General features: G+C 47.8%; 1 protein-coding gene across 1 annotated transcript in view; it reads right to left on the reverse strand.

The window, feature by feature from the left end:
* Positions 1–1,892: 1,892 nt before the first annotated feature.
* Positions 1,893–27,707, reverse strand: part of Fhdc1 (FH2 domain containing 1) — a 31,732-nt gene continuing 5,917 nt past the window's right edge. The window contains exons 2-11 of the mRNA XM_029537183.1: positions 24,214–24,275; positions 23,171–23,273; positions 16,306–16,391; positions 16,092–16,192; positions 13,800–13,870; positions 13,599–13,706; positions 12,281–12,351; positions 10,061–10,178; positions 6,658–6,822; positions 1,893–4,387 (exon numbers count right to left, since the gene is read on the reverse strand). Coding sequence (XP_029393043.1) covers positions 2,324–4,387; positions 6,658–6,822; positions 10,061–10,178; positions 12,281–12,351; positions 13,599–13,706; positions 13,800–13,870; positions 16,092–16,192; positions 16,306–16,391; positions 23,171–23,273; positions 24,214–24,275 — 2,949 coding nt within the window. The 3' untranslated portion in view covers positions 1,893–2,323. The remainder of the gene's footprint in view (positions 4,388–6,657; positions 6,823–10,060; positions 10,179–12,280; positions 12,352–13,598; positions 13,707–13,799; positions 13,871–16,091; positions 16,193–16,305; positions 16,392–23,170; positions 23,274–24,213; positions 24,276–27,707) is intronic.

The following is a 27,707-nucleotide window of genomic DNA, read 5'->3' on the forward strand; positions in this document are numbered from 1 at the left end:
AAGAGATTAAACACTCTCCTGGCAGGACAACTAAGACACATGTACAAAGGCATAGCATAGGTATAACTCCTACAAACAACTTTATTAAAACTACCTGTTCCGTAAAGCACGTAGAAAAGGACCTTAAAATGCATTCAGCTCATCCTCAACAAACGCATGTAGAAACGTATTTACATGTCTCCACTGCATAGATGATTCTTCCCAACTTACAGTATATAAAAGGTACTAAGAGACTGACCACCTGTTCACCCAGGTGTGCACAGGGCCAGGGACACCACTGCTTTCCTGAGCACGCAGCCTATGTGGTCTGATAGCACCACACCAACAGGCTTCTCCGGAGGCTCCTCAGCCTCTGCTGAGGGTCCTAGAAGCCACGTCAGGAACAGACACAGGATGACTGGGTTGCTCGACTCACTTCTATGGGCTGGGAGACAGACATTTAGGGAGAGTAGATGCTTGTAATGTGGTGTTGGAATATAGCACAGGATGGGTCCCTGGGCCCTCCCATGGGGCTACTCATTGACCATCCACAAACCCGTAAGCACATGGCTTCTCTCATCCGTTCCCACCCATCCACAGGCCTTCTGTTTGAAGCAGTTTTATCCACCTGGTTCTGGAGGGTTCTAGAGGGGAACAGATAGCTGAGGGTGCTGAGGGCCTTCCTAGGTGCCCAGACATTCCTGCTCAGGGCTGTTTTTAACAAGAAGGTGACTGCAGCCCATCTCTGCCACTGTACTGTTCAACTGCTGCAGCTCAGGGGCAGCGGTTCAGTTCCTAGGCAAAGATGGAGAGACTTCCCGAAAGGAGACCATAGCAGCCTCCGCAGTCACCTCACAGTGTGTGACACGCTGACCTAGCCCACCCAGTCACCATGTCTGATCTAAAGTGAGATGTCACTAAGAAGTAACTCAGAGAGGTTGGGGCGGGGCTTTTATTTCAGGCTTTTTTTTTTTTTCTATTTCCTGGGTTTAATAGAGAAGTAGTAAAATGAGCATTGGGTAAGATCTTCTGTTTGCACGATGCCTATCTCCTGCACGGATTTCCCCAGTGTTAAGATTCCTGAAGTCAGAAGTCAGTGTTTCTTGGGGGGTAAGAGTCTATTTAAAATAAACAACCGTGCCTGGGCTTCTCTCAGTCACATGAGAAGCGCTGTACCAAGGAAGAGAAGGCTGACACCAAGAAGTATCCCTAAGCTGGGCCTGGTGCCTGGTACCTGTTATCCCAGCACTCAGAAGCTGAGGCAGGAGGGTTGCAGGCAAGAGGCCAGCCTAGACTACATAGTGAGACCCAGTCTCTAAAAGCAAAATCAAACAGAATGGGTGGGGGTGGGGCACCGAGGCCCCAGGAGAGAAGGAAGCCTGACCCACAGAAAGGGTCATTTCCCTCTCTACCTGGAGCAAACAGAAGCGAGTGGCCACCACTGCACACATGGGAAGGTCACACTCAGCTGAGCAGCCCTTGCTGTCGTCGCACTAGGGCATGACATGGACTGTGGGGAATCCAGCACCCTACACGGTTGCTCCTATCTTCAGAGCAAACTTCCCTATAGCCATGGGCTCGGCTCCCCCATGGGCCTCACACCCTTGGGGCCCCCTTAAACTCACAGTAACATCAGATTTTTACCCATACAAATCTGACACCCCTTCCTATTCATATGAAATCCTCACCCAGAGTCATTTGAGGAGAACCCACGCTAGCCAGAAAGTTCTCAAGGAGACAGCCTCAACCGTGCAACCACCCAAGAGCTAGAGGCCACCGCTGGTGAGGGACGGTGTGTGCTCTACCACGTACACGCTGATGGAACCTGGAGGCAGGGCGTGGGGGATGAAGGTACAAACAGTTTCATATTAAGGATAATTCTCCCCACTCCTGGGAGGCATTTCACTCTGAAAAAGGAACTAAAACATCTTTTTTATTTTTATAATATTAAAAAATAAGTCTTTGATATATAAAAACTGGCCAGAAATTTTTTTTTTACTTGTTACATAAGAATTGTCATCTTACATGTCCAGACTATTATTGGATCTTTGTCTCGGGGCAGGAGTTAGGGATAGGGTCCTGAGTATGAGTGACAGGAGGTGCCAGCCCCTGACAAAGTACTGTGCAGAATAAGGGTACTCTCAGCTTTGATTTCGAAGCAGAAGTCTGCACGGCAGGCTATAGCTCTCCCTGTACCTTTAGTGACGTGACCTTTAAGCAGATGGCACCAGTGCGTTGCTTGATGTGTAACAAGACGTTTAAGACTGGCCTCTGTGTCCTCCCCCTGCCCCAGCAGCCAGTCCCAGCAGCTAACATCCCACAAGGCAGAGATGCAGACAGGCAGTCATTTCTGCAGGGGACGGAGGATCCTCCCGAGGGTGGCCTGCCCTGAGTCCTTCAGTCTAAGAGAGGATCTTTCCGTCGTCCCTCTGCCCTTCAGTGGAGTTTCTACATTGGCACTTGAACCCCCAGCAGATTCAGGACACTTCTTGGAGGCCCGAGCGCTGCTGGCCCTCTTCAAAGTGCTACTGTCCTTGGAGGCAGAATCCTCGGAGCTACCTTTGACCCTAAGCTGCCGCTGGGAGACAGTCCTGGTGAGACCAGTGGTTCTGGCCGCAGGTGGAGCATCCGTTCGCAGGCTCCGAGATGACGAGGCCACCGTATTTCGAGCAAAACTTGGGATGGGGGGAAGGGCTCGAGAGACACCCGTAGCCTGAGGAGCCTTGGGCTCTTCCTTGGGACTCTCAGGGTCTCGCGAGTTGGGGTTGCTGATCTTGTTTTCTTCAGGTTTCTGTCTGGGGATGTTTCTGAGGGGCTTGGCGCTGGGCTTCCTGAACGAGGCTCTGGGCTGCAGCGGGGGGTCCTTCCCTGGCCGGCCACTGATGCTGCCACTCGAGCGGGGCAGCCTGGGTTCCTCTGCCCCAGATCCACTCACCTGGGGCCTCCTGGGCGAAGTGTCAGAAGTTCCCCGCACTGAGCTCCTTCGTGATAGCGGTGTGTCTGTGCTGCTGGGTGTCTCCCGAGGGGTAGCCTTGGATGTCGGTTCCGGCCGCTTCCAGGGCCCGGCTCCCCTGCTGGACTTGGAGATAGGGACCACCTTGCGCATGTGCTCGTTCTCGGAGGAGTTCAAGGTTCGCACAGGCTTGGGTGCTACCCCTTGGCTGCGCCGGGCACTGACAGGCTTTGAGGCTCCCACTGAAGCCTCTTTGAAGGAATTTCTCTTTGGTGCCATAGCATCCTTCCCTCTGCTGGGTCTGTCCTTCGTAAGGCCACCTTGGCAGCTGGGCTCACTCTTACTGGATTTTGGAGCAGGAACCTCCCCAGGGGGGCTGGAGGCAGGGTTGGAGGAAACCTGGCTGCTTCCTGCCTCTCCAGCCCCAGAGGACACTGAACCATCCCCTTCCTCCTCTTCCTCTTGCTTGTCTCCTCCGGGTCTGGAGTCCGTTCCCTCGGAGCAGTCCAGAGTCAGTGAGCAGTCTGTGGTATCTGAGACATATAACAGAGATCTAGCGTCCTTATCTTCAGTGTCGGTGACAACCACAGACACGAGAGCCTCACTGCTGGGTTCATCAGAGATGGCCCTGTCATCCTCCCCAGCTGGACTGAAAGCCTCCTGGGGATCTGTGTCCTTGGGTGGGAGACTATCACCGCCAGCATCAAAGGGCTGTGAGCTCCTATCCCCTGGAGATGGCAGCTTTGTGGGGCAGAAGTCATTCAGAATCAGTTGGGATGCTTCCTCCAGGCTTTTGGGACTAAGGAGGTCAAACTGGGTCAGCCCTGTGACCAACTCATGCTCTCTAACACCCAGATCCAATGGTAAGAGTGGAGGGCTTTGTGTGGGACCCAAGCCCACGGGTTCACTGTTCCTTTTTCGGAGGCTGGGTCTGCTCCGCCCAACCAGTGGGAAAGGAGAAGCAGGCTCCTCCAGCCAGGATGTTGGGAGCCGATTTTGCCAAGCAGGGGCAGGGGCTTTCTCCTGGTTCTTGGAGGCCTGAGGTTCATGTGTAAAGGTAGGGCCATGGCTCTGTTGTTCTCTGGGCTCCATCCAGGCGATGGTGGGCCGAGCTTGCCGGGGACTGCTCCGGGGCAAACTGTTGAATTTGTTGGGGTCCTCTGGACTGCTGGTGGCACTCTCCAGGAAGGTCAAAAGCTCCCGGTCAGCAGAGATGCCCAGGGAGAGGCGGGAGCGACGGGTGTTGGGGGGCCGGTAGGAGGGGCTGTTGGGCCTGGGCTTCAGAAAGGAGGGCAGGTCTTCTGTGCCCTTCTTAGCTAGCATCTGCACGTCGTTCTCACTGCTGCTCCTGCCAAAGCTCCCGAGTTCCCCACTTGTCCAGGAATACCGCTTCTGTTCCAGCTCCTTCTGCCTCTGTAGCTGCTTACGCTCCTGTTCCTCCCGGTCATGGTTGTCCTAATAGAGTGGAGAGAAGCCATCGTGAGACACAGGGAGACCAGGTGCAGTAGTAGGCCCATTCACTGTGACATTTCATGAGAGGTACTTTCATAGACAGCTGTGGGTCCTATCCCACACAGATTCTGCCTTCTCCTGTGTGTGTGTGTGTGTGTGTGTGTGTGTGTGTGTGTAGGGTGGGCAAACTTCCCAAAGCAACTTATGGATCTGACAAAGGAACATGCTAGGCTTCGCTCCAACAATCTGTCTGCCATCCTCATTTGATGCCTTGGCCCAATGTCCAGCTACCTACATGGGCTATGATCCCATATATGAATGCAGTCTCAATTCCAGCCAAGCCACCTAAGCAATTGGAGAAATGTAGAGACCACAGATGCTATAAGAGTGCACCGAGAATTGTATAAGCCCATCGTGTGGCTCTATCCATTCTCCTCTCTAAGCTAACACACATATCCTCTCAAACAGAACATTCTGTTTAGCACTGGTTTGGGTATATAAACATATGCTAGAGACATTTTGCCTTTCACTGTGTTCTTGGAGTGCTTCTGGATGAAACTAAATGAACAAATATGCCCTGGTGGCTCTGCCAGCCACAGCCTGAGGCAGAGGTGAGGGCTCTGTCCCTCAGGCCCAGGTCCATTTCTACAGTCAGAGAAGAGAAACAGGCACACTTTACAAATCCTTCAGCCACCTAGACTGGAAAGCAATCAACCTTTCCCCAAAACACAGAACCCAAACGCAGACTTCAAAATGCCCTTCACTTCTCTGTGTGATCTCTTATGTTGTCACCGTCGGGGACTTACTCCTGTTTTCCACTTGGATACCAAATCTGAGGCTCCCCAAGTCCCTGATGCAAAGTAGAGCAGAATTTACATATATCGCATGCATATCCTCACATATGACTTACACTGACTCTAAGTTATTCATAGCTAATGCTGTGTAAGAGTTACTTACGCATTGTTTAAGGCATGACAAAAAAAAAAAACCCTTTAGAGATTTGGCACAGATATAATCTTTAAACACTATTTTCCATTTGTGGTTGGCTGAATCTGCAGGCATTTAAGTATGCAGGCACGCCTACGTTTTGTCATTTAAGTATGCAGGCACAGCTACATTTGTGTCCTTTAAGTATGCAGACACGGCTACATTTGTGAAGTAACTCATGAGTTTCTTTTGGGTCCTGAAGCCCATGAAACCATGTGGTTGTAACAGAGACACCTCTGTTATTGTTAGCAGCTTTTATTTGACAATAAGCTTCCTCTTCCAGTGGGCTTTCCTTTCCAAGTTCCTGTGGAGCTCTGCCTGGGGAGTCTTGGCTCCTGCAACTCCAGCCACAGCCTCCCCAGGGTCCCCAAACTCTCGGTATTGTTATCTTAAGCCTTCACACAGTGGTGGTGGTCCAGGCCCTGTCTCTCATGGCCCCTGGGCTAAGAACATCCACAGTGGCCTCACAGGCCTGCAGTATGGGGATGGAGAGTAAGATCGTCAGAGTCATTTTGGCTTTGGCTACCTACCACGGCCTCCCACAGCTGAGCTCACTGCTTGGATAGAAGCACATCAACGTGGCAGCGGGCTCAGCTCGCCTCCCTCAGTGAGATAGTGGAGAGGAACCCAAAGGAATTATGAAGAAATGTGAACAGTTTCTGTTAGAAATAGTGCAAGCCCTAGGTTGAATCCTACACTGTAAATCAACAAGTAGGCAGGTAAGCAAATCAAATATGGCCAGCAGATGAATCAGGAGTAGCCAGTCCCTCAGTGTCACCTAAAATAATGAGATCTGAGAGAGATGCTGTCAGAGAGAAGAGGCTGTCATGTTCCCATTCTCAGATATATGTTTCCTTTACCAAGAACCAACAACCTGGGAAGTTTTCTGGCGGCTGAATTCAATTAAGCGACCACTTCTAGGCCATTCAAACCTCCCTAGAGGCTGACACTTACTCCTAGGGAGGGGCTGAGAAGAAGTCAAATGTGCAGGAAACTTCCAAGTCCCGTTACCATAAGCAGTGTTGGCTAGCAAAATGTTTCTAGGGCGTTCTGCATGCCGTATGAGCAGCAAAGGCCAGAGGCCACCATGCCAGAGTCCTGATACTACAAACGAGCCACGTCCCACTCATCCGGGCCAAGAGCCTGGCATGTCACCTCGCCAGACGGTCCTGAAACCAAAGAACTGGTGGCCATCTTTCTGCCACAGGCAGAGGACTGGGTCAGCAAACAGGAAAATGAAAATCCCAAGGACCCTGGGGAAAGGGCAGTGCCACCACCAGTCATACCTTAACTGCTTTGTTGAATCTGGTACAGAAGTCTCTGAATATCTGGAAGCATTCATCCAGTTTCATGGTTTCTTTGTCTTCACAGAAAAAATCTATAAGGGTGTGAGCCTCGCCCTGCAGCTCCCGTTTCCAGAGTTCCAGCTCCGCCAACTTCTCCACAGCAAACTACAGGGAAACAAACAGGGACGCGTGTGGTAAACAAGGTCAGCTGAGGTGGACGTGCTACCGGGGTTCCATTTCAGGTTTCTGGAAAGGGATGGCTGCAAAGGCCGCTTCGGAGCCAAAAGGAAAAGGAGTCAACTCAAACCAAAGCTTAAGGGAACAAGGCGACCTCCTACCCAAGACCCAGAGGCCACAAAATGAACTAAAGGAGCCAGGAGGGGGTGGTGCACCCCTGTAATCCCAGAGTTTGGGAGCTGGAGACTGAGGGACAGGGAGTTCAAAGCCAGCTGGGTTACACAGTGAGACCCTGTCTCTAAGGAAATCAACATGGAGCCATAACCCTCATGTAACATGTCATTAACCAAGAGTGTCCCTTTAAGACCCCTAGAGAAGCTGCCAAGGCAAACAGCTTGTTGTCATTTAGAAATTCTGTCATATTTGCTTTTCCTCCTCTTAAAACAGACTCTCCTTTGGGCCAAGGTCTCGGAAGTTAACTTGTCCTGACAAGCTGCCCATGCTGTTCTGCTGAGAGGGGAGCTACACTTCATCCCAAATACACGCGCTATTAGGTCACTGTCCCTACTGCCCGAGATGGGAGACTGGAGTACTCCCTGAGCAGCTGTACCCCTCGTGCAGCAGGTTTGGGGTGTATCAGAACTCCCTAGGAGATTTGGGTAGGTCCCTACCCAGTCCCTACTTTTCTGGTTGACTTTCCTTGGCTCCTCTGTGTTACTTCATCCAAGTCCTTGGTGTGATAGAAGACTGTGTGGCCCCAGCACATTCCCAAGTCATAGAGAGTGGGCTGGTGATGTCCGAGGGTCACAGGCATCGTTCCCTGATACAGGTTAGTGACCGCCTCTGAGCCATAATGAGGGGGCTGTGTGTGGAGAGAAAGGGGACTGAATATTTGAGCTGCTTCGTGGACAACTTTCATTACTGCCATGTTTACTGGGCTCATGTGAGAAGGAATGTAGGAAGCATATTATTTCATGAGATGACAAGTATGTATGTATCTTAAGAAAGTCTATCTGTGAGCAAGTTCTTTTGGTGTGAGGGGCTGGGCCTAAGGTGTAGAAAAGAAGCAGGTCAGCCTCCTTGGAGGAGGGCACACTTAGCCCACACACAGCAGAAGTGTACCAGTTCAACCGCTTTCCCCTTAGCAAGCTTTTGCTTAACCAGTTACACTCTAGGGATGGTGGGAAACAAAAACTATTTAGGAAAGTGAAACCAGAGAGAAAGAAGCCACCTGAGCTGATGGCCCGAGGCAGGGAGAGCCTTCCCGATGTGGCTTCGCAAAGAGGGTATTCGCAGAAAGATAATGCTTTGTCCGGTCACTCTTCTGCAGGGCAAACAGCTAAGAACAACTGCAGAAGAGCAGCGTGGGCCTCCTGACAAGAACCCACACCTCCTATGACTTAGCTGCAGACCCCGCGGGGATGGATGGATGGATGGATACCAGGAAGGAACAGCCTAACGGAACCCACGCTGCCCTCAGCACCCGGAACAGCCAAACACTCGAAACGCTGGCTGGACAAACAGCCCCAGTGGAGTCTGATGCCATGCATTCTATAGCATCCTGCACAGAGCCAGAACAAAGTGGAGCTGGCCATGGAGTCAACAGTTTCATGGCTGTGACGGACAGTTTAGTGGCTCTGAGATGAACCTGCACGTTTCATCACTAACTTGCTGGCCTGCCGTGAGCTAAAGTCAAGGCCCATATGTCTCACCCAAAGTGAGATAAAAACTGATGAAATAAAAGATGGAGGGAGAGTGTTTCTGTCACCTTCCTGTTCAAAGACCTTTGCATAAGGGCTGGAAGGACTTTCCTAGCAACGTATTAGACCCTGGGTTCCTATCCCAGCACACAGTCACACACAAGCAAACCCAGTCACCCAACAGATGAGAAAACAAAGCCACAAGCCTTGAGCAGCCAACGGCCCCACCCCAGCCCACTCCCAGGAGCCCCATCTCACTCTAGAAAATGCCCGTCTGTGTGGCATCTTCTGTTTATACAGGTTATAAGGGCTGCTGAAGCTGGAGCTATAACTTTAAGATCCTGTCCTGGTCCAGCATGAACAGTGTTCCAGTCTCAGCACTGTTAAAACAAACACTACCAAAAAATTCTAAAGATCTAAAACAAGGTTGCCACTGAAAAGCTGCTAGCAGCTAGGAAAAGGAGAAGGCAACCGGGTCTTTATACTGGAGCCTTCCATGTTAAGATCTGGTACAGGACTACATCGGGAGGGCATGGGCTTCGCATGTACAAAGGCCTAGCATCTCCAGAACAAAGGAGTGAGTGTAAGCTCTTGATAGTTCAAATAAGAACGAGGCTGGAGGAAACAAACGGAATCTAAGTTTTGATGCGCTGTGGTCCTTATTCTTGCATTTCTGTTTGGCTCCATGCACCTGTCTGTGCTCGGTACTGCTCTGCACTGCGAGTTTGGCAGCAGCCTCTGGGTTGCAGTTGCACCGTGGTGGCACACCCAGCCCCTGCCTAGCAGGCAGGAGGCCTTGGTTTCAAAACAGTGAAGACTTCCATGGGCAAGCATTCTTTCTTGTCTCCCGCCAGGGCAGCCCTGCCTTGTCTCAGGGGTCTCACAGGAGGCTGAACGCAAGAGGATGGAGGTATGGCTTTGGTTTTTAAATAAGGAAGGCAAAAAAAAAAAAAAAAAAAAGGCACGTCAGACTATGTGATTAGTGAGTCACCGTGAGCTGTCACAAACACATCCACTCTACTGGTTTTTGTTGATGTTATTCAGAGTGGCTCCTGCCACACCCTGTGGGCTGATGACATATTCATGTGCTGATGGGTACCTAAGTTATGTGTGCCCTGCTGCTCCCAGCAGAAATCTTGCAGGTACAATGGGTCTCACTCTTCTACAGAAACATGAGGCACATCAGCCCAAGTACTCCTGGTGTCTGGATGTTCTGTGGGACTCGCTCCCATTGTCCAAAAACATGAAGGCTACAGAATCAAATCTCAAGGTGCCAGGCAGGGTCCTAGGGAAGAGAGGCTTGTGATGCCGCCGTTTTGGTGCAGGAAAGAGTGATCAGAAGACCCAGGCACCATCATCAGAAGCCATTTCTCCTGCTAGGATCATCATGGCTGCACATCCTCTGCCATGGAAGGGCCGTGGGGTGCGAGGATCCTTGTACACACTTGGGGTCAAAGCATGATTGGGTGCTTGCTGCCTGCACAAATCAACCAGGCTGAGACTGCTGGGTGCTAAAAGGGACTGACCTGGAGGAAGTCTTCCATCTGCTGGCACAGCTCCTGGTCCCGCTGGATGTTTTCCTGTAGCGATTTCGTTCTGACAAAGAGAGAGTGCAGCTCTGCCTCGGTGATATCCAGAGATAATCTGCAGAAGGAAGGGGAGAGTGGGCAGCTGGTACCAGGGCACCAAGAATCGTGTGGCTAAACAAGACCCAGCTTTGGCCAAGCCTGGAACAGGGCAGCCACTGGGGTCACATTTACCCACTCTTCTGTTTAATTCTGAGTGAGTCTCCAACTGTTTGGTTTTGTTTTTCTAAACGACATTCAGTGCTTCCTCAACACACAAGAATTAAGGAAAGCAGGCTGCCAACCTGTGATCTGGGCTGGCGTTACTTTTCACACAGGAGGTCTCAGCACTTCTGTGCGACAAGCATCATGACTAAAATCCAGTGAGATGCGGAGCAGCTGCCTTCCCTGGGTTAAGATGCTCTCCCAACTGACAAGGAACCAGGCAATGGAGGCTAACTTTTAGACTTCCTCTAACAGGTCACAGGCAGCCAGATTCTACCTCTCCCTATACGTTACAGAGAACGGAAACATGGCCGACAACTCTGCAAATGAGCCGCTGGACTTGGTTCTAGCCATTGAATCAAGATCAGCAGAATGCCCACAATGGTTTTGTCACCAGGGAAGGGAGCAGGCAGAACCCAAAATCCGGGGGAATTTTTTACAATTTGTGCATTCGTATTGCTATTATGAATTTTAGGGTTGTTGTTGTTGTGTAAAAAGTTTTCCCCCCTTACTGAGCACTGGTGTTCACTATACTTCACTTGAGCATGTTACTCACCTCCCACTTCAAATAAACAAACCCTGCTGGGAGGAGGTTCTCTAAGATTATGATGTTTAGCAAAGCTATCCAATACAAACAAGAAATGCTAGCTCAAAAATACATTAATTTTCAATATATATATATATATATATATATATATATATATATATAGTATTAATACAGTAAAAACACTTGCATATTAGTTACTATTAGGGATCTTTAAAAGTTTGTATCTTATGTTCGTTTTTCTTGGAGCATAATCTACTGAACTGTAAACATGAATTATGAGGTGTTTAATCTTTGTAATGGTAATCCTCCTGTTTGGATGCCAGTAACAGACACTGTCTAATGACAGGATTGAGTTGTGGTTTAATTCCTTATTTGTAGGTGGTTCATGCTGTCATGGCAGCTACAGTCCCTCAAATAATAACAACATTGTATAGACAGGCATGTTAGCAGATGCCTACAGTCCCAGATTCTGAAGAAGCTGAGGCAGGAGGATCATTTCGGCTCAGGGATTCCAGGCCAGCCTGGGCAACAAAGTAAGATCTCATTAAAAAGAAAACAAAGTATCTCATATTAATTTGGCTGATCCAAGCAATGGTGAGCAGAGTCAGCTCACCAGAGGCAACTCTGCCGATTTCTTCTCAACTTTACATTAAGTAGTTCAGTGCTGGCGGCCAGAAACCAGCCAGGCTAGCAGTATTTAAGGCTCAGACATCAGCAAATGTGAAAAATCAAGACCTTTTTTTTTTTTTTTTTCCTGGAAGAACTGATTAACTGCAGTGTTTACCAGAGACTACCTGGGCCTATTATAAGTTAAATAACACATTGGAGGTAATATCCACACAGATCATTGTTGCATTAAAGCATGCATCTTCTATATTAAGTTTAGAAGCAAATTAGAGTAATGTAATTAGGGCTTCATGCTTGGTAGACACTTTCTCTGTAAAACCAAGTGACTAATTTAGAATCAAGTCCTTTCACAGGCCTTGGTGTGGTTCCAAACTCTTCAACTACAATAGAAAATAAATGTACCACATTCAAGTTCATGGGGAAACTGTGATGTATGGCCCTGCAAGTTTGATCTAAACCAACTCCCAAGCTAAGCGCTTTCAGCCTCTTGGGTGTGGGAGGGATTTGAATCCCTAATCCCTATTTTTCTTAGACTGAATGATACTCTTTAGCATGGACTAAAGTGGATTCTTTCGGTTTAAAAATAACAATTAATTGTTCAAAGTCCCAAATTACACACACACACACACACACACACACACACACTCAGAAAGGAAACCCAAAAGTTCAATAAGAGAAAACATCTCAGAGTTCAGACTGGAATCTGAGAGTGTTCATCACTCCGCCATGTTCACAGAAAGGCTATCCAGGAAACCAAGGCTCACAGTTGCCTCTGCGCTCACCTCGATGTCTCTTGCACATGCTGCAACTTCTCAGAAAAGTTTAGAAGGATAGCATCTTGCTTCTGGGCTTCCTGGAACAAAAGCAGACATTCTTCTTACCAGATGAACAGAGCCGGGAGGGAAGCCTCACTCCCTTAGAGCTTCACGGGGCCTCGGGAAACAACACTTAGTTTTCAGCTTGAAAATCACGTTGAAAGCAATCCCCTGAGACACGGACTCTGATATTCTTCCTAGGGTTTACCAGAACTGCCCCGGGCTGTTCAGGTACCTTTAACCTTCCCAGGACAAACGATCCTCACATGAAATTCAACGCATGTGCATTCAAAACTCAATGGAATGAGGTAGCGGCTTAGCGCCCATTGTTTCCGAGAAAACCCAATATACCCTGCCCAAATACCAGCCACCTCCATGGGCATGCGAGTCGATGGAGGCGTGAGATGCTGCTGACTGTTAAACCAGTTTGTAAACCAACTTTAATGAGAGGCATACAAGCCAAGGAGGTGTCTGGATTCTTCAGCTGTTTGGAGGTGAACTTGGGAAGGGCAAGTGGGCAGGAACCACTTAGGGGATTCCTTCCTACAGGAGCAGGGGCCAAGCCATAGAGAGCCAATGCTCAGGTCTGTCCAAAAGAGCCCCACCAGATGCTGTTTAGATAAGGAATCAGTTTCTCACTTCAGTGCTTTGAATATTGACTTTTTAACCAAGTACTGAGGACTAGAGGCTGGGGGTAGGGAGCAGGGAAACTCTCTTGATAGGCTGCTTGGCTAGCACGGTAAGACCCTGGTTTCCATCCCCAGACTCCAAAGGAAAGAAACTATGGATAGAGCCACAGTCCGTATCCTGCAATAACAGACAGCACGCCTATTTACAGTCCCCGAGAGACTAATCACAAATCAAATTCACTTTACCCCAGGGGTTTCCATACTCAGCCTTCTACACTCGGTCCCTACAGCGGATTTCCAGCCTGCACCAAGCGATCAGACAGCTACCACCAGGATGTCTCCCCAGACCTAGTTCTTGCTCTTCTTCAACCTATCCTTCACTGTGTCCTACTTTCTTAGAACAGAAAGCCATTAGACCAGGCAAATGTCTGCCAGCTTCCCATGGCTAAAGCACGAACTCAGCCTCCCTGCCTCCCTCCCTCAGTCCCCTCCAATAGATCCAACTGGCAATCCACACAAAAAAAGCTTCCCAAACCAGAATCTTCTAGGCACACTCTGCCATCTCGTGCTGGGGATTGGGGGGTGGGAGTGGGGGGTGGGGAACCCACACTGTCTCCCGAAGTTCTTCTCACTCTCCCTGTTTCTACATCACTTACCTGAGCTACAAAATGCAGAAGATTCATTCCAGGTTTGTTTGCCCTCGTGTCCGCCAATTTGAGTAGAGAAGACAGTTTAAATCCTACGGCATTGCCGGCATACCCTCCCTAAAGAAGACAAGGCGGGAGAAAGAAATGTGTCGGGCCTGCAGCCAGACAGCGGATGGGCAGATTATACATCTTGTTTGGGATTGTACTTACGGCATTCATGATATTTCCAGCCTGGAGCACCAAGTGTAATATGGAGTGTAGCTCTTCACATGACATCAGCTCTGTTAAAAGGAACACACCACTGCACGTTAGAAAGGCCTCATATGCATGAACGACAGCCGCCACATTCAGGTTCAAGGGTGCGTGTTGCAAGCTCACCTGAACCAGACTCACTCACTGCTGTAATCATGTCTATGATAATAATAGAAATATAAAATTGTCTATGTCCTGGTGTTTAGCTGGGATTCAAACATGTAGGGCAATCAAATGCAAAATGGTTCACTATCAATTTCTAAGTCCTAGAAAACACAGAAGCTCAGGACACACTGTGCCGTGGAGGCCAACGCCCCCTGACCCCCAGCAGAAAATTCTTTGACTCTTTCCTCCTTTCTCACTATTCCTTGAGACGGTTTTTATGAAATGTGAAAACCAATAGCCAGCAACATCTTGCTTAGCCAGTGAGTTAGAAAAACATAAGCAAGCTGGATGTCATGTAAATAACTTGCAAACCACCAGCCCCCAGGCCCTGCTACCCAAAGCAGCTTTCCATCTTATTCAAAGCACATTTCATTTGGATTGCCTGAAGGTCATAAAAGGGAGCTTATGGCAACATATTGGTAAATGGATTCTTCATTTACACAAAATCTCTTATACATGTCTATAAAGAAACACAGTTAAAACTATGTATTTGGGAAGCTAAAACAAACACTCGGTTATTAAAATGACAGTATTGGTAATAAAATGTCACCTATGATATTTGTAGGTCACCAGTCTCCACTAAGTCTGGTCTTACTTTCAAAACATGACATTTGGATCCGTGCCCGTATTTTGTTATCTGAGAAGACCAGTTTGGGAAGGTTACGCAGATAAGAAACGTTTCCTCCGTGCCCACAAATTTATATTGCTCAATACCAAAACAAGCTCGCCCATGGCTGCGTGAACAGGAAGCTCAGTCTCTTCACCGCTGCTGTGACAAAGAGCCTCAGAACGGGAAGAACTGTAAGGGGCCTCCATATGGAAGAAGAAAACTGTCTTTCTCCTTATCGCTGCCCTAGCGTGAAGAAAACGTGGTGGGCAGAAGGGAAAGCTCTCCTCTTGGCACAGCCAGGAGCCACCAAATAGGAATAGTCAGTTCCAGAAAAACAGCCTGAGAGGTAACTGTGAGGGAGCCAGGCTGGCTCTGGTGAAGGCTGGAGAGCTGAAGATGGGCAGGCTGGCAGACCTGCCTGTGCCAGGTGGTGAGTGGTAGGGAGCTGCTGGGCTGCTTACCCTGGAGACACACAAAACGCCAGGGACAAAGGCCTCAGGTCCAGGAGGCAGAGTAGGACAGAAGAGGCTGGACAGGAAGAGTCAGAACCCAGAAACCCTGGCAGAGAAAGGCACAATGCCATATGCAGCCTGGAGCAGAGGCCTACCTGCTTTTGGAAGATCGGTCCCAGTCCACAGAGGCCAGAGAAAGGAAGACGTAGACAGTCCAGGGACATGTACCACACCCACATACATACTATACACATTCACCAAAACCACACCCCTCGTACTATGTACCAAGCTCCACACACATACATGATAGCTAGTACACGCAATACATACTACATACCACAAACACCACACATAAGCATGATGCAAACACCTTTATAACATATCCCCAACACACACTATACCACATGCCACAGATATCTCATACATACATACATTCACACTGCACACACTACATACCATCTACACTACAGACACACAGACACACACGCACACACACGCGCACACACACGCACACACACGCGCACACACACGCACACACACGCACACACACACGCATGCACACACATGCACACACACGCACACATGCACACACACGCGCACACACACACACACATGCACATGCACACACTACATACCATCTACACCACAGACACACACACACACACACGCACACACACATACACACACACGCACACACACACACACGCACACGCACACGCACACACAAACACACATACACACACACACACACCATGGAAAGTTAACTATGCTGAGAAGTAGGACAGGCTGTGACTTGCAAGGCTTACTCTGAAGTCTGAGATGAAAGAGACTTTCTTCCATGGAAAGATAATATGCAAATTAATGTTCATTACTTGAACTGCTCATCCTTACTTATACCTTTTTCCTTTTTAGGTGATCCAAAAGTGGGACTTTCCATTCCTTAATATTTTTTTTTAAATAGAGATAAACAGCTATCAAAACTGACAAAACCTAAGGCACCGTGGAAAGTACATGTTCAGTTACCTTTTGTAGCAGCTCTCAGAATCCTTATGTCTTTGAACAGAGAGGAACAGCATGGCAAAAACTCCTTTTTTAGCACCATGGCTTCGATCCGAAGTGAATAGCTGAAATACAGGAAGCAAATAAAGCTGTAGCCTTAAAGTCTGCAGCGACCCCGCTCCCCAGAGGCCAGCGACCCCGCTCCCCGGAGGCCAGCGACCAGGGTCTGCATCCTTACCTTGGCACCTGAATCAAGCAGTACAGAAAGGAATCTGCCAGCGAGAGCTTGGATGCATCGCCCTTAAATGTCTTTAATTTCTTTACCTAAAAGACAAAAAGAAAAGGGGAGAGGAAAAAAACAAAACAAAACAGAATCACAGATTAAAATTTAAGATTACATTTCATCTTAGAATCGTTCTAAGGCAATAATGTTTCAGAGAGAAATATAGATTAAGGAAATGTAAATCTGAGAGAAAGCAAAGGGAATCCACAACAATGGTGGTATCTGTTTGCTTGCTTGCTCATCCATCTTTATGTCTGGGGATGAGCCCAACCCCGAGCGACCAACCAAGCATTCTATACCACGGAGTCCCAGACCCAGGTCTACTGCTGGACCAGTAAGCTGTGGCCAGGGCTCATGCTCATGGAGAAACCATGGAGAAACCACTGGACGGTGCTTTTTTTTTTTTTTTTCACCATGGCTCTGATACAAAGTGAATAGCTTAAAAATAACAAGAAAATAAAAACTGTAGCATTCAAGTCAGTTACAACCCCGCTAAAGTGCTAGTTGCTCCATGCTAGATGCGGTGGCCCATGCTGAAGAGCCCAGGGGAGTGATGGAAGAGTCTTGCTAAATTCTAAAGGCACACCAGTGACCTCCACACCAAGAGAATGAGCACAGCCTTGCGTTCCCTGAGGAAAGGGCGGGAAACGCTCCCAGAGAAGGCCACACATTTTTCTGGCCTCTGCCTCCTGGCTTTCTATAAAGTCTAAGAGTGTCCCGGGAGTCAGTGAGGAGAAAAATCAGGTTTTTTGTTTTTTTGTTTTGTTTTGTTTTTTTCTTTTTCTCTTCTCTTCATCGAACTAAATATCATTTTCCCCTCTTTACTAATTCCTTTCAGGACAAGGCGACAAACTGTGGATCTAAGCAACTGTCGTTTTTCTGTGTTCTTTTTATATAGGGTTTTGCTATTTAACCTAAGCTAACCTATAGCTTTTGATATTCTCACCTCAGCCTTCTGGATGCGAGGATTTCAGATTCATGTCATTTTGCCTGGCTCCTCCTCACCCTCCTCCCAACCCCCAGTGTTGGGAGATAGAACCCAGGGCCTGGACATGGGTAGCACACGCTCTTCCTCTGGACTGCAATCCAGCCTGGACTATGCTATCAGATGAGTACAGGTTGGATCTCCAGCAGGTAGTAAAAATGCTTCAACCGGCTGGGCGGTGGTGGCACACGCCTTTAATCTCAGCACTTGGGAGGCAGAGGCAGGCGGATTTCTGAGTTCGAGGCCAGCCTGGTCTACAAAGTGGGTTTCAGGACAGCCAGGGCTACACAGAGAAACCCTGTCTCGAAAACAACAAAAACGAAAAGCTTCAACCGAACAACAGATGTTAAGATGTCTGCCTATGATGTAGCTAAGCTATGGAACAGGCCTAGATGCCAATCAGTAGGGAATAGAAAAAGAAGCTGCGGAGTTATACTTAGTGGAGTATCACTCATCTATAGACGAGAGTCTTTCATAACAGAATGGACGGAACCAGACGTCACTACCGTATGGAGTAAGCCTGCTGTTGAATGGCACGCACCAGACATTGTCTGTCCTACACAGAAGCTAAGAGATTTCTTGACTGTAGGAAGGAAATTAGGGAGCTTGCCTAGCGAAGGAGGACATGGACAAAGGGAGCTGGATTTGATCAGCACACGCTGTCATGCACAGGATACGGAACCAACCCCCTATAAGATGTGTACATCCCCCTACACACACACCACACACACACACACACACACACACACACACACACACACACACACACATGAAAAAGGGGTAGGAAGGTCTCTGTAAACTAAGTGGCAATGCCACCAGTGGCTTTTCTTATTACTAGCTCCTCACTGTAGTTATTGTTACATATCTACTATGAACAGGTTATTTTTTAAAACAAAACAAAACAAAAAAACCTAAATGAAGGTTTTTAGACACACACACACACACACACACACACACACACACATCCATAAAGAGGAATACAGCAAACGGACTGGCAGGCAGAGAGATCCAAAGCGTTCAGACTGATCAGACAGAAAAGCCGTGCCTTCTCCACACAGAAAACGGGCCAAGCTAAGAGCAGAATCCATCCTAAAGACACTCTTAAAGGTCTTTATGGTGAGTCGTACCGTAGTCCCGTTAGTGACAGGCACAGCCCATGCCTGCAGCTAGCTGCTGAGAGGAAGTACTGACCAATTTGCACTTTCCCTTCATCTTAACGCTGGATATTCAGCCCAGGGTCTTCTAATGCTACACAGCAACGGAGCCACCCACCCAGCTGTATTACACTTCACAGGCTCTCTGCAAGTCTCTTCTCTCCCACTCTCTGGATTGTGATTGATCACGTGACTCCAAGCTCTCTGAAGCAATGGAAGCTGTAGCCCGTCCTGTCCTGTCCCGGTGGCACTCGGTGGCACTGGGGAACCGGTGTTGGACCTCCCTCAAGGCTGCTTTTCTCACCGGTTGCAAATTTTGCAGAGCTGGGATGAAGCCAGGCCCGCCTGTCTGCTATGCAAATGCTCTGCTACTGAACTGGGCAGAATGCTTCTTGGTTTTGTCAGTTGTCGCTGTTTGCTTATTTTCCGGTTAAGGGCAGAAAACAGCCACGTCTAAAACTGCATTTGCCCCATTTGCAGAGAGCCACAGAGTGAATTTACCAGTTCTTAACCTTGCTGCACATACGGACTCTGAACACTTCCGGTTTAGCTCAATGGCAGCTAGTGCCTGACTTGTGAGCAGAGACAGCGCTAGATTCGGATTCCTCCTGGAGCAGAGTCGAACCAACAGTTCGCTATATATGGGCAGGGGCAGAGTGAGGCGGGACCTTTTCGAAGACCCTCTGCTCACTGTGTGCAAAGCTTAGGAAAACAGCACAAATTTCAGACTGAAGCACGAGAATGGGCCATTCTAAGTAAACTTTTAAGTATTTCTCCTAAACATACGCTAAACTGTGACAGAGCAAGGATTAATCTCCTTCACTTATGCGGGAGGCCAAAACTGTTTATAGATCTAAAAGGAAAAGCGATGGAAGACAGAAATTTAAATGTTGTGTATATAGTTCTTCATGTCAGTTCCCAGCAAGCCTTGTATTCATTAAGAGGGATTACGGTGCCTTTCCAGTGGCGGAGAGGCAAGAGGAGAGGTGAGCAAGCTATAATTATTATGCATTCTCGTCATTATCAGAAATCACGCCTTAAACACTGCTAGGCGTAATTTTGCTGGCTGAGCCCAGGGCCTCTCATTATGACCCCTGTTGTGCCCTGTGGTGTGTTGTAAAAGCCAGAACATGCTCTTAAGATTCACAAGGCCAAATGGCAGCCGCCTCCTCCTGCCTCATTCTCCTGGAACAGCCTCAGAGAGGCAGGACTTCCTGCAAACATGCTACCTACACAAGAGACATCAACTAAGAGGGAAGAGGGTGTGCGCTCAGCCACAAAGGGCTGCTCCAGGATGCAGGAAGCCCTGGTTTCTTCCTCAGTGTTGGGTAGGGAGTGTGTCCACCAGAGACCAGAGCAGGCAACTCAATCAGCACCTTCCCACTGTTCCTGGGACACTGCGATGGCAAATGGAGCAGTGGCCCACAGCAAAAGCAGGGCAGGCCAGGCTGGGCTGTAACCCCGGCCCCTCCTCACCCTCATCCCCGGCACGGGAATCACTGGTAGACAAAAACACACCTCGAACTTTTATCGGGGGGCCCAGCTCTTCCTCTGCATGGGTTAGCTACATGCTGGAAGAAAGATGAACAAACGGGCCACATAAAGGCTAAGTGGTGAAGGGCAGAGAAATCCCTGATGACAAATTAACCTTGGCTGCGGCTGGCCTGTCAGCTGAGGAGACGGCAGGAGCAGAAAACGGCTGTTTCCGCTCATATTTGTCAGCGTGCTGATAAGGTTACAGGAGGATTCGAATGACACTTGCTCACACCGAGGCTGAGATAGCAGAGGTGATGAAAGGCTGCCAGACCACGTGGTGTGAGGCGTGCAGTTTTGACAACCTTTGACCTTCCTTCTTCCAAGAAAATAGAGCAGAGGGCAACAGAAAGAACTGCTCAGGGTCAAAGAAACTAGGGTTCAAGTCCACCCCTCTTGTATCTCCCTCAGCAATCCTGAGATGCGGTCTAACCCCTGAGAGCCGAGGCGATTTACAAATAAGGCGACTCTCCTAGTGTCCCTGTGAAGGGCAGATGAGGAGGCTACAGAGAAATCACCTCCCTGACTGGTGGACCTTCTCTGTGTTAGTCGCTGGGTACGTGCTGCGGGTACAGCATCACCCAATTTCATTTCCTCCCCTCCAGTGCCTGGCATAGGAGGGCTTCCGGAGAAGTCTACTCCTTTCCTGTGCTAAAACTAAGAACTGTGTTACATTCCAGCACACTTAAGCATTTGTTCCTGTATCTCTGCCACGTTCCCAACCCTCTCTCACTTGGCCCAGGCTCCTTCATGTCCTTAGCGTATCCGCTCACCTCCATCATAGACCACTGGGGCTCTGAGTGTCTAGAGAGTACCACAGGCCACAGAGCATTCTTAAGACAGCTTCTGTTTCCCCCGAAGCCCCTCGGACAGCACCGACCCCTGGCAGCTCCAGGAGGGGTGGCCTGGAGGGGGTGTTTCTGCTGAAGCTGAGTGTGGAGGGGGAGGTGAGCTGCAGCCAAGAGCCAGTAATGTAAACAAGATGAGGGGCAGGCTTGTCACATGATTAGATGGAGGATGACCCTGCAGGGGGGGGGGGAAGGTTGTGTGTGTGTGAGGGGGGGGTATGTGTGTGTGCTTTGGCCCTGCAGACAGGGGATACAAAGGAACCTCGGGGGTCCCATCCCAGACTTCTTTGCAGTTAGCTCACTAACTGGAACTGGGGGACCTGGGAGACCAGGCTAACTCTTAGGGGCTTCTTCCTCACTTGCCCCACCCCCACCACCCCTGTACAGTTTCCACTCCAGTGATATCCCACAAAACTCAAACAACAGGAAAAGGATCTTTAAAATAGAGGCACTTCAACTGATATTGGCTCTTCGGAAAAACTAATCTGTGTTTTCTAATTTCATTTCATTTCTGAACTGGACATGAAAATGACAAATATTAAGACAACAGTGTCTCCCAGCTCGTCACGGTGTGAAGCTGGCAGCCTCCCTCGGGCCTCAGTTTACCACGAGGAGCCTTGTAAACACTTCCACCTGCACTGTCAAATTTGCTAATTTCATTTTAAAAGTGATGAGTTCAGTCAGGGCTGAGCACTCAGTACAACGCTAAGGAGGGTCAGGAGAGAGGCCGTGCAGAAATACAGTTCCAAACCCACTCAAATCCAGGCCTGCGTGCGTGCGAAGGAGGCGCTCTGAGCTGAAGGCAAGCAATCTTTCCTAAATGCAAATTAATTAGGCCCCACTTAGCCTAGATTCTCAAACCCTCTTTCTTCATGCAGGAAAAAAGAGAATGGACCATTGGTCTTTAAGATTCTTCAATTACATTAATAAATGTCATTAATTAATCTGGGCTTAAGTAAATTACACTTCATTTGTAAACAAAATCTGGGGCCGAGAGAGTGTGTCCCATTATCAGATATATATATATATATATATATATATATATATATATATATATATATACACACACACACAAAAGAAAAAAATCTATCCCTCCTGTTACTGATGGCATTAAAGTCAACTTTCATAAGTGATGTCTAAGATGGGGGTTCAGTGAGGAGTCCGCAGGACTTTTGGAAAACAGGATTTGCGAGTTGCTTACCCTCTTTATTTGTTTTTCTTACAGCACTAGGAATCCGCCAGTGCCTCAGACATCTGAGCACACTTCAGCTACTCCTTAGTTACAAAATGTCTCTTTTCACTTTTATTTACAGAAATAAAATCTTTTGTGAAATGATATGCTGTTCTATTTCAGTGATTATTGACATACGGATATGGGTAATTTCTTCTTGTCTCTTTCTTCAGAAATCAGGGTCGCCTTCGTCACAATTGTGGGTGGCTTTAATGATTGCTATTCTAGAGCCAAGGCCCAGGGTGTGTGTGTGGGCTGAGTCTGACCCTTGGGGAACCATGAAGCTGCCCTTTGACCTCCAGTGGAGTGCTGTATCACTCTCTCAACCCCAACACACTCAATAAGAAATATATTTTGTAAAGTTTTAAATTGCTATTCTCTTTTCTCTTATAAAGCTCCTAACTACCCAATAACTAACTAATGTGGTCTAAACATCACTAATACCTTCCTACCACAGCACTTTCTGGGACCACAGCAAGTTCTCCCTTTTAGTCAGTTCTCCCTTTTAGTCCTATGCTAATACTTACGGACAGTTACAGTATTACAGTATCTTTATTCAAAACCACTTTTATTTTCCTTTTTGAAAACAAAAAAAAACAAAAAACAAAAAACCCCAAAGAACAAACAAAAACACCCCAAGGTGTAGGTATCATGACCTGGGCTCATTCTAAGCAAAGGTCAAATGTTAAGATGATGGAAAAGAAAACTGAACTTTATTGAGCTCCCATGTGCCAAGTATAAGCACATGCTGGCTGTCTAAGCAGGACTTAGTCATCCTGGGAACCGGTGAGGTAAGGGCTATTGTCCTCATTTTACAGGTGAGGAATCTAAAGTTCGCAGGTGTTCGCAACCTTGCCCGAGCTTCTCAGTTCCGGCACCGCTCCGTGTGAACAGACACTCTGAGTCTGTACGCTGGCTCTTTCTATCAGACTGTCTGTCACCTTTTATTTGGACCCTTCTGACCCTGGGAAGGACAGTACCCTTAAAACAGGGCCTTTGACACCCAGTAGAACAGATAGCTTTGCGCCCCACTCTGAACACCCAAATCTCGGTGTGCCAAGTTTCTTACCTCTTCTGACTCCGGCAAAAGCTTAAGGATTTCTCGAAGCGTCTCTGACCCGTAATGCTCGCTCTTTCCTTGATAGATATCCTCTACGATGGACTGAGGAGACCTTGAAAAGATGCGGAATTGCGTTCGCTGTCTGCCATGCCAACAGGGACACAAGCCAATGGAAACTAAATCATATCCCCCTCCCCCTCCGCCACCGGCTCCCTCGCTTCCGCTTGCTTCTTCCTGGTCCAGAGGACCTACCAGGGCCACTACTGAAAACCACTCTAAGGCTCCCTCCTCCAGAAAAAGTCCCCAGGAACCCCAGGAAGGCAGACAGCAGCACCAGCCACTGGGATCTTTAGGGACAGAGGAGTGAAAACTTTCCCTGAGGAGGGGAGGCCCGCACCCGACTTAGGCACAATGAACAATGAGTGGGTCCCGGGGCTGGTGCTGTTCTCAGCGGTACAGCCACTGATAAGTAGCCTGTGTTCCTGTAAATGACCCCTCCACTCATGTAAACAACCATATTTAAACTCAGTAGGATAAAAAAAAAGAAAAAAAAAAAAAAGACATCAAAATAGAATTGAACTTGCTAGCTTGTTAGGGAGAACATTTCCAGGGGCATCAGGGATGAAAGCAATAAGGGACCAAATTCCCTAAACCGGTATATGTGTATATGATATCATCAAAGAATTTAACACACATACACACACACACATACACAGAGAGACACACACATACACACATACATTTAGACACACACACACACAGAGACACACATGCATACACATATAGACACACATACACACACACACACACACACACTTTCTTGGTATACAGGCCTCCAGTGGACACTGCAGGGCCTTTCTTCCTCATTTCAAGATTGTGAGCTCACAGCAAAGACAGACACTTGTAGGCCACAGAGCCACACATCTAGGGAGGACAGGGAGAGGAGTATGGAATGTCCCTAGCTAAGATTACAATCTGAATTTCAGCTCAGCCACACCCTCATAGCATGGCTATAGCTACAATTCCAGACATATGCAAAAAAAAAATCTTACTTTTTAAACTGCTTAAGAAATATGCCAATGTTCATACTTCGCTTTGCATCCAAGACGGTAATCTGGAAAGAAACAGATGCATAAAACGTTTTAAATATAAATAAAAGCAGCCTAATCCGGGCAGGGTGTGGCAGACACCTTTAATCTCAGTGCTTAGGAGGCAGAGGCAGAAGGATCTCTGTGAGTTCTGGGTCAGTCTGATCTACAGAGCAAATGCTAGTATATTATAGCCAGGGCCACACAGAGACACCCTGTCTAAAAAACAACAAAATAACTAAATAAAAATAAAATAAAAGCGGCTGGAAGAAACAAGAAAGCTAAATCCTTTTCCAAGTATAATACTGGTGCACAAGGGGAAATTTTCTAACATGTAAATATGGTAATTATCACGTGCTCCTAATATAGTTTTATGAAAATTTTTATTGCCCATCCCTCACAATAAAAATAACACACAGCACTGAGTGTGGAGGCACACACCTGTCATCCTAGCATAAAAGACAGGGGGAAGAGGGATGGCTAGCCTACGCTACAGAGTGAGTTGGAGACAAGCCTTGTCTGTATGAAAATAGCCACCCCACCCCCACCCACAATTCATTCTTTAACTGGGTAGTTCAGTGGTAGAGCACTTATCTAGCGTGTGCAAGGTCCTGGGTTCTAGTCCCAAAACAGTACACAAGATGTATGTTTACTAGTATATACATTCAAACAGATAATGTTTTATTTTGATTTAAAATTTTCTTTTACCTACAGCCCATACTTATCAAATGAGAACTGAAATGGCAGAATAAAGCAAGGATTCTGTTGAGGGTGGGCCCAGGTCTGATCAACAGAATCACCCATTTAGGAGAAAGTAAGGAAGTATCTTAGCCACCCGTGGTACGTGACTATGACCTTACCACTCATGAGGTTGGGGCTGGAGGGTTATCAGAAGTTCAAGGCCAGTCAGAGACTGTCTCAAAAAAAAAAAAAAAAAAAAGTATTCTACATTTTGTTTGCTCAGAAGTTTTTAAAAACACTTTCCTTTGGCCAAAAAGTCTCAGACCCTTACATTTTCCCTTACATTTTTTTCTGTCTCTGAGTTAGAAGGTACTTTATAATATATGGTTTTACTGCATAGACCAGGCTACTCACAAAATCCCAGAGATCCACCTGTTCAGATTTAAGGTGTGTACCACCGAGCCGGGTGATGTATGGCATCTCTTGATTTAACAGATGCTAATATAACTATCCTATTATACCATCAAGACCCAGATTGGGCTGTAGCACGTTTTAAATATTCAGAAACAACAGTTTAAAAATATAGATTAGAAGCTCTAGACGTTTGTTGAGAAGTTATCTTTGCCTCTGGAAGCAAACATTCAGGAGAGGGGGTAGAAGATGACAGAAAACTACCCCCCTCTTTTCCATTCGTCTTTTGGTAAAGGGAGTCTAGGTGAAATGGAGACCAACAGAGAACAAAAGGGCATCATCAAGTTTCAGACCAAATTCTCCATCTCTGGGTCAATTCAAGTTTGTAAGCAACAGCGAGACCGTTAATGTCACTTCCTGGCTACAAGGTTAAATTTTTACAAGGTATAGTTGTCTCCTTTTGAAGACTAATCTTAAACAATCTCATTATTTACTAACCTATGGGTTTATTTGATGTTAACACAATCACCTGCCAGCCATAAAATGAGCTTCCAGGCTGGGAGGGCACCTTCCATACAGGAATCCCACCCAGGGACTTCAGTTCAAGTTCAGTGGGAATGAGAGGGGGATAAATAAAGCCTGTGAAACTTAACACTCTAAAGAGAAACACTCCGCTGAAACGGGAAATCTCAATTTAGTAAGACAGAAAAACTGCTCATTAAAACTTGTAAATTAAAAGGCCACAAGTACTAATATGTATACCGATACAGTTGTATCAGTGTCTACCTAGAATGGAAACAAGCCTGTTGTGTAATTCTCTCACTAGATTGCCACCTCTTGTTGTGTTTAATCCCGGACTGCAGCATCCCTCCCCTCACCCCCCTCCCCACTTCCAACTCCACCCTCATCCTGTTCACCCTTCCACCCTCTGGGGCTCTGAATACTTGGCGTAGGTCCATAGCCACCACTGCTGGAAAGCAAGGGAGAAATTACTCTTATTATCCCTATTTGACAGATAAGGAAACTGCGCCTCAGACGTGTCATCTTGTGGCTTCCCCCAAAGCAGTGTTGGCTCAGAGTGTTAGCCTGGTTCTCTCAGATTCTTCTCCCTCGGGTCCCTGTGAGTTTAGTCCTCGTGGGTCTCCCAGGGAATCAGTTAAATGTAGCCTCCTCCCACACCAAGGTGGGGAGGTCTCTCCAGAAACGGGGACAGGTCTGTGAAAAGCAGCTACAGTCTGGCCAAGTCAAGGGGTATCCCCAGAGTTGTTAGTGTGCATGCCAGGTGACATCATGTTCTCACCAGATAGACCAGCCTCCAGGATCCCAAGCCCCTCAATGGGGTAGCCAACGTGCTCAAAGTCAAGGGCAGCTCTAGCTTTCAGGAGATGTCCCCACAGCCCAAGCAGCTTCTAAAACTGGTCAAAGTCAGCCAGTCCCTAAGGAGAGGCCTGGGCTGGCCATGACTGATCAGCTTACGATGAAAACAAAAGGCCAGCGCTTCACCCAAACAAGGGACAAGAGACAAAGGACAGCACTTCAGGACAGCGCCCTGTTCTCTGGCACCCTCAGATTTACCTAGTGACTGAGTGTGCTGTCTTATCAAACAGGATCCTTATAATGGCTATAAAGGTATTTGTTAAAGCCCTTCAAAAGAGGGTTATCACTGCCCGTGTAAGGAGCTTATCTCACTTCCCAAACTCTGGCTGCCACAGAGCTAGGGTTTCGGCTGCAAGCCCTTTAGGACTGGCTGTGGTGAGCTGAAACCATGCACAAAGATTGACATTTGACAAAAGTCCCAGTAGGCTGTAAAAGCTAAGTCAGAGGAGACAAAGGGCCAAATCCAGGATGTGCCAGCCCAGCCGTGACCATTGTCACCTTGCTCTCCAGCTCCATGCCACCTGTACCTCATCCCCATTCTCTCTATAGGGGAAGAACCCAAGGCCCGGCATGCCATTCAAGACAAGAGCCCTACTACTGCACTAACCCAGCAGCCTCACGGTCCTTACACTCCTCCTTAGCATCAGTCTGATGCAAAGCCTGTCTCCTGTCTCCTTCACAAGAAGGAGAAATTTGTTCCAGTTGTGGGAAGCTATACATACTTAGTGTTGGGAGCATCTCTGGGTGCACTACTTGGTGGCATTATGTGTATCCACATGGTGCCATGATGCCATCTAGCTCCAAAATGTTCACACTTGGCAAAACCAAAGCCCTGGATCCATCAAACTGCAGTTACCACGACCTACCCTAACCACTGGCCCTGGCTGGTACTTCCTATCTCCATGAGATCTCCATCCTCTTTTCCTACTTTTTAAGTTGTGTGTGTGTGTGTCTCTGTGTGTGTGTGTGTGTGTGTGTGTGTGTGTGTG

The sequence above is a fragment of the Mus pahari genome, chromosome 4 (genome assembly GCF_900095145.1).
Source record: "Mus pahari chromosome 4, PAHARI_EIJ_v1.1, whole genome shotgun sequence".
Classification (NCBI taxonomy): domain Eukaryota; kingdom Metazoa; phylum Chordata; class Mammalia; order Rodentia; family Muridae; genus Mus; species Mus pahari.